This window comes from Sinocyclocheilus grahami, unplaced genomic scaffold (genome assembly GCF_001515645.1).
Source record: "Sinocyclocheilus grahami isolate Dianchi unplaced genomic scaffold, SAMN03320097.WGS_v1.1 scaffold420.1, whole genome shotgun sequence".
Classification (NCBI taxonomy): domain Eukaryota; kingdom Metazoa; phylum Chordata; class Actinopteri; order Cypriniformes; family Cyprinidae; genus Sinocyclocheilus; species Sinocyclocheilus grahami.
In genome coordinates this window covers 371458-377898 of record NW_015505599.1, presented here as the reverse complement: position 1 = coordinate 377898, position 6441 = coordinate 371458, and the positions used below count along the sequence as shown (strand labels likewise).

Below are 6441 nucleotides of genomic sequence, written 5' to 3'. Positions count from 1 at the left end.
GCTTTCGAGCCGCTACAAGCCGCCAACATTAGGTCGCTATCGTTAAAGACTGCTCTGCTTCTAGCACTAGCATCAGTAAAGCGAATAGGAGACCTGCAGGCGCTCTGAATTAAACCTGCCTGTCTGGAATTCGGGCATAACGACTCTAAAGTCGTCCTGAAACCGAGGCACGGTTACATACCTAAAGTCCTCTCCACTCCGTTCAGAGCACAGGTCATTACGCTCTCCGCGCTTCCACCAACTGAAGAGGACAGAGAGCTATCTCTGCTCTGCCCCGTTAAGGCGTTGAGAATCTATATTGAGCGTTCCGCTCCCTATAGGCGATCGGAACAACTCTTTGTCAGCTTCGGTAACCGCACCAAGGGGTTTCCGGTTATGAAGCAAAGACTCTCTAGATGGATAGTAGACGCCATCTCGCTAGCATACTCTTCCTTGGGCCTCCAATGCCCCATTTGAGTACGGGCCCACTCGACTAGAGGCATCGCCTCGTCGTGGGCATGGTTCAGTGGTGTGTCCATTGCGGATGTTTGTGAGGCGGCCGGCTGGGTCTCGCCGTCCACATTTGTGAGGTTTTATAACCTGGAAGTCCTTTCTGCTTGAAATGGCCTGCGCTGCGTAAACAGACATGACAGAGCCCTTGGCCGTGCCGCGCCCAAGTTCTCTGGTATTGTTCACCTGTTAGCTCTCGACCCCTGGGTGTCGAAGTTACGGGTATACTCTGGAACGATTAACCAGGCCGGGTGTGACCTAGAAAGCTCAGCCCGCTTAGCCTTAGGTTATTGTTGACTTCTCTATAAGCATTGGTTGCTTATGGAAGTTATACCTTTAGTCGTTCCACTACATTAGCACGGTGTGATTGGACTGTTCCCATATGCGTCTTAAGCAAGACGCAGTACGAGTGAAGTATCAAAAGGGAACGTACTCGGTTACTAACGTAACCTCGGTTCCCTGAGATACGGGAACATGTACTGCGTTGCTAGCCGTGCTATGTAGCTGCACGACTCAGTTGTCGCTTCAGGTCGAAGTAAACCTGAGAATCCTGTGGTGAGTGCCCGCTTATATAGCCAGATGCCCCACCCATTCTGGCGGGCTTCGTCGCCATTAGCTCGTGCACTAGCATCAGTAAAGCGAATAGGAGACCTGCAGGCGCTCTGAATTAAACCTGCCTGTCTGGAATTCGGGCATAATGACTCTAAAGTCGTCCTGAAACCGAGGCACGGTTACATACCTAAAGTGCTCTCCACTATTTTTGGTATTTGTGTTCAAGTTTTCCCATGTTTAGTTTCTGTTCCTCTTAGTTTCCAGAGCTGTTGATTAGGTTTCCATGGTACACATTTGTTTTCTTGTTTAGCCTCTTGTTATTTCCTATATAGACTGTTGCAAATTCACTCCTGTATTATCTTCACATGTTGACATTAAAACTGCACTTAGATCCAAACCATGTCTGCTTGGAAACCATGACAGAAGTTTGGACCAAATATTATGGATCTAGCAGTGGAACAACTCCTCCTCCTCACCTAGGATGCTCAATACCCTGAAAACCACACCTGTGAGTTCTTCCATCTGGCAAACTCTGTGCACTTACTGGACAGGTCCCTAAGTTCCTTTTTCTATGTCTTTGAGAGATATTTTGTGACTTTGTAGAGCTGGGTGAGGTGGAGGAGAATTCCAACCTCCTAATATCCACTCCAGCCCCAGAGTCTGCTTCAGCCCCAGAGCTCATACAAGGATCTGCTCCAGTCTTTAAATTGATTATGTATTTATTTTTGCACAGACAGAACACAAGGATGGTTTGTCCCAGAGCCATCTCCCACCGCCCTGTCCATCCTGGAGTCAGCACTGACCTCCCTGTCCATCCCAGAACCAACACTTGCAGTCAGGTCAAAACTGCAGACTCTTTTTCACCCCAAGAGTCCTATCTGAGCAGTTAATTACTCTCTTTGTCCCAGCCACTGAGGCTGCCTCCCCACATTTTTTTGCCAGTCACGTCCAGCTTGGTTGACTTCAGTTCAACTTGGTTCTAGCCATTTCCTTGGCTTCCCTCCACTGGTTCCATCCAGCACAAATGACTCACCAGTCTCATCCATCTCCCTAGCCCTTCCTCCTCAATCAGGATCTTCTACATCAGCTACCCTGACTCCTCCAATTGCTGCTGCTCTGCCGGTTCTCCCCAGTCCTCCAGCTTCAGCGCTGTGACCCCCGTCTTCTGGCTCCATCACTGTCCTCAGTCACACTGGCTCTACCTTGCCATGCTCCTCTAAATCCCCTGGCTCTGCCTCAGACCTCTCCCGTTCAGTGGTCCTTTCTCACCTGGGAACCACCATTACCTTCCTGTGACCTGGACATTACATTCTTTTTTATTGTGCTAGCTGTGTTCTATGTTTCTAAGGACTTTTACTTTGAAGTATATTTTGATTCGTTTTGGTGTTTGTGTTCAAGATTTTCAGTGTTTAATTCCTGTTCCTTTTAGTTTCCAGAGTGACTGATTATATTTCCATAGTTTCTGATCGTTCACACCTGTTTTTTTGTGTAGCTCCTCGTTATTCCCTTTGTATATATATAACCCTTTGTTTCCTTAGTCATTTGTCTGATATTGTGTTGATGTTTTGCATTTGCTGTTGGCTTCCTTGTTTTTTTTCTTCAAGTTATTAACTAGCTTCACTCCTGTATCATCTTCATGTGCTTATATTAAAGCTGCTCTTAGATTCTAATCACATTTCCTTGCGATCCGTAGTTCAAAGAAACATTTTTTAATCAATCCTAGTCCTGGAGCCCCTTTGGATATCTCCCTAATCAAACATACCTGATTCAGCTCATTACAGAACATAAATATTTTGTAATATTATGAATGCATTTGTTGTCACTTTTGACCCATTTAATGCATCCTTGCTGGATAAAAGCATTAATTTCTTAAAAAAGTAATACAAAATAATTAAATATCTCACTGACCCCAATGATCTTTCAGATGAGCAAACACTCTACACGTTCTTCTGTCTTCCAGAGGACAATAATAGAAGGTCTGTGATGTATGTATGTGTGAGTGGCGATACAACTGATCACATTAAAATCAAAGTCACAGCATGGCTTTGTGAGATTATTAAAACACAAAAGGCTTTTTTCTTCTTCTCATTTTTATGTCGTATTGTCTTATAATGAAACTCACGGCAGTCTTTCTCATCCTCTCCTTCCCCGCAGTTGTCTTGGCCATTACAGCGGAATATTCCAGGAATACAGCGACTGGGATTGGTGCATTTAAACTGACTGGGCAAACACACGTGAATATCTGCAAATCACACATACAAACACATTAAAAAGTGACATGACATGTGGCCAAGTATGGTGACCCATACTCGGAATTAGTGCTCTGCATTTACCCAGCCAAAGTGCACACACACAGCAGTGAACACACACACCCGGAGCAGTGGGCAGCCATTTATGCTGCGGCGCCCAGGGAGAAGTTGGGGGTTCGGTGCCTTGCTCAAGGGCACCTCAGTCGTGGTATTGAAGGTGGGAGAGAGCGCTGTACATTCACTCCCCCCACCTACAATTCCTGCCGGTACGAGACTCGAACCCGCAACCAATGTTCGTGGCCGACATTAGGCCACGACTTCCCACAAACACATTAGTGGAGTAACAAAGGTGATATGCTTATTGTCCTATTGGAGGCAGCTGAGGGAAAGTCATATTTTCAGTTAAAGATGGGAAAATATAACATTACTTATTAAAACAATTATTCTCAAGTGGTAATGTGTTACCGTAATCTTACCACATATAATACAGTGTACTTATAGGCACAAAGTCAAGCTGTTTAAAAACAGCAGCAATAGCAATATTCTAAAAAACACTTTAGTGTTAAATAAATACACTACTTGTACTTACTATTAACAATATTCTGAATAATCCTATAGTTCACTAGCACAGTATTAATACTGTTTGTGCATATTCTGTAAATACTGTTCTGGATATCTGAAGTCTGGTAGACAAAGTATACATATCAAGTACTTTAAGTGCAGGTACCCTCACAAAATAATACCCAATAAGTACTCATTTTCAATTTTACGTGAGTAAGTACTTGCTTTTTAAAGTAAGGTCAAGTTTAGAAAGTAAAATGTACGGTTGTTAATGTTTATTTATTTTGCAGTTTTACTTAAATTTGAGATTAAAAGAGATTAAATTTGTATGTATCTGCAAATAAGCAAGCAAGTTTTATTTTATTACCAAAACATACGCTATTATAACATTACATTTCAATATGCATAAGCAACTTACTGTGCAAAAAACTTCACATAGGGCAAAATGTGTTAATATTTTAGGAAGAATGATTTGAAAAATATACTAGTTATACATCTCATTACATCATTATATGAACTGCTATAGCAGAGAGGATTGTGCATGGGCATTCAATTGCATTGTTTTAACATTATCTAGTTACATAGTTAGAACAGCTGCAATTAGATCATAAATGATTCAACTGAAAAGAAGCAGCTTGTTCACGAATCAGTAACGCTATCACGCCTCGATTTCTTCAGTTCAAAATAACAAGGAACAATATGTTTTTATGAAATTCAGTGGAGTAAAAAGTGTGATATTATGTTTTGGAATATAGTGAAGTAAAGGTTTTCCAAAATAAAAATATTCTGATAAAATACAGCTATCTGAAAAATTTACATAAGTACAGTAAAGTAACAGTAAAAATCCATTGTGACATTTTGCGCAGATGAAAAACAGAGGTGGTGTGTGGTGAAACATACCGCAGTTGGCCTCGTCAGAGTTATCCTGGCAGTCGTTGTCTCCGTCACAGATGTACGCTGGGTTTGTACAGATCCCAGTATCACACTGGAACTGACCTGGTCTGCATTTAAACTCAGCTGTTGAAAGAAATATGTACACATGTGCTTTTATTACACATCTGTTAGTTATGCTACAGGGAGAAAATGTGTCTCCTACAATCCACATCACTCACGGCAGTCGGCAGGCTCGTCGGATCGGTCGCCACAGTCGTCCTCGGTGTCACACTTCCACCAGAACGGGATACACTTGTCGTTCTTGCAGACAAACTGATGAGAGATGTGGAGGAACATGTGGTACGTGTCATTCTGATTTAGACTGGGTTTAAAGGGTTAGTTCACCCAAAAATTAAAATTCTGTCATTAATTACTCACCCTTGTGTTGTTCGAAACCCGTAAGACCTTCGAATAACGACGTTATTCCACATTTTCGTCTCTACTTCGTCACTTGTGGACGCGTGTTCATGACAGTACCATGAGCGACAGATCATGTGGCGGCACCAGCGCTGACCCAGATCCGGCATGTAGAGTGACGCAGTAGAGACGAAAATGTGGAATAAAGTCGTTATTTTTGTTTTCTTCGCGCGAAAAAGTATTCTAGTAGCTTCGTAACTTTACAGTTGAACCACTGATGTCACACGGACTACTTTGTCGATCATCTTGGTACTTTTCTGGACCTTGAACGTGGTAGTTACCTTGCTGTCTATGGGAGGGTCAGAGAGCCCTCAGATTTCATCAAAAATATCTTAAATTGTGTTCCAAAGATGAACGAAGGTCTTATGGGTTTGGAACGACACGAGGGTGAGTAATTAATGGCAGAATTTTCATTTTTGGGTGAACTAACCCTTTATGTCTAAGGTCATGATCTGGGTCAAGTATCACGCACTCACCTGGCTGGCGGTGCAGTTGGACATGCACTGCTTCCCATCAGCGGCCAGGTAGAAGTTCGTGGGACAGGCACATTTATTACCTCCGCCCGGAGAGAGCAGACACAAGTTACTGCAGCCGCCATTGTCTGTCTGGCACGGGTGATTTGTGACTACAGCGGGAGACAAGAGAGCACTACATTAAACCTATAACATCAAGGCATAAAACAAGATCATCTAAGCTGGCCTCAGTAAGTGAAGCGTGTCTTTGACAGTGGTGTCCTGACCCTCTGGCTGTCTGCAGGGGTGGTAGATGTGGACGTCCATGGGTCTGTGTAAGGTGCTGATCAGCATGGTCTTGTTGGTGCCCAGTGTTTTATGAGCTCTGTTGATAGACTTGGTCTCCCAGTCGGTCCAGTAGATGTACTCCTCAAAAAGAGTCATGGCGAATATGTGTGGGATGTCCTGAGTCAAAACTGCAGCACAAACACAGGGATTATTTACTACACAAACAGCACACATTGACCTCGCATAATCGAAGATAAAATATTCTCCTCAGAAGCACATTAAAAGTTCACTGAAGCACTTTGTATGAATTTTACAATTATTATTTTAATTCAGACTTTAGAATTAAAAGACTTTATATTATCACATAATATATTATTTTTTAGTGCTGTCAAACGATTAATAGCGATTAATTGCATCCCAAATAAAAGTTTTTGTGTACATAATATATGTATGTGTACTGTGTATATTTATTATGTATATATAAATAAACACACGTGCAA

General features: G+C 42.6%; 1 protein-coding gene across 1 annotated transcript in view; it reads right to left on the bottom strand.

Moving 5' to 3' along the window:
* lrp1aa (low density lipoprotein receptor-related protein 1Aa) overlaps positions 1-6441 on the bottom strand; it is a 177019-nt gene that overhangs the window by 35640 nt on the left and 134938 nt on the right. The window contains exons 60-64 of the mRNA XM_016232869.1: positions 5941-6129; positions 5678-5826; positions 4964-5057; positions 4752-4868; positions 3164-3283 (exon numbers count right to left, since the gene is read on the bottom strand). Coding sequence (XP_016088355.1) covers positions 3164-3283; positions 4752-4868; positions 4964-5057; positions 5678-5826; positions 5941-6129 — 669 coding nt within the window. The remainder of the gene's footprint in view (positions 1-3163; positions 3284-4751; positions 4869-4963; positions 5058-5677; positions 5827-5940; positions 6130-6441) is intronic.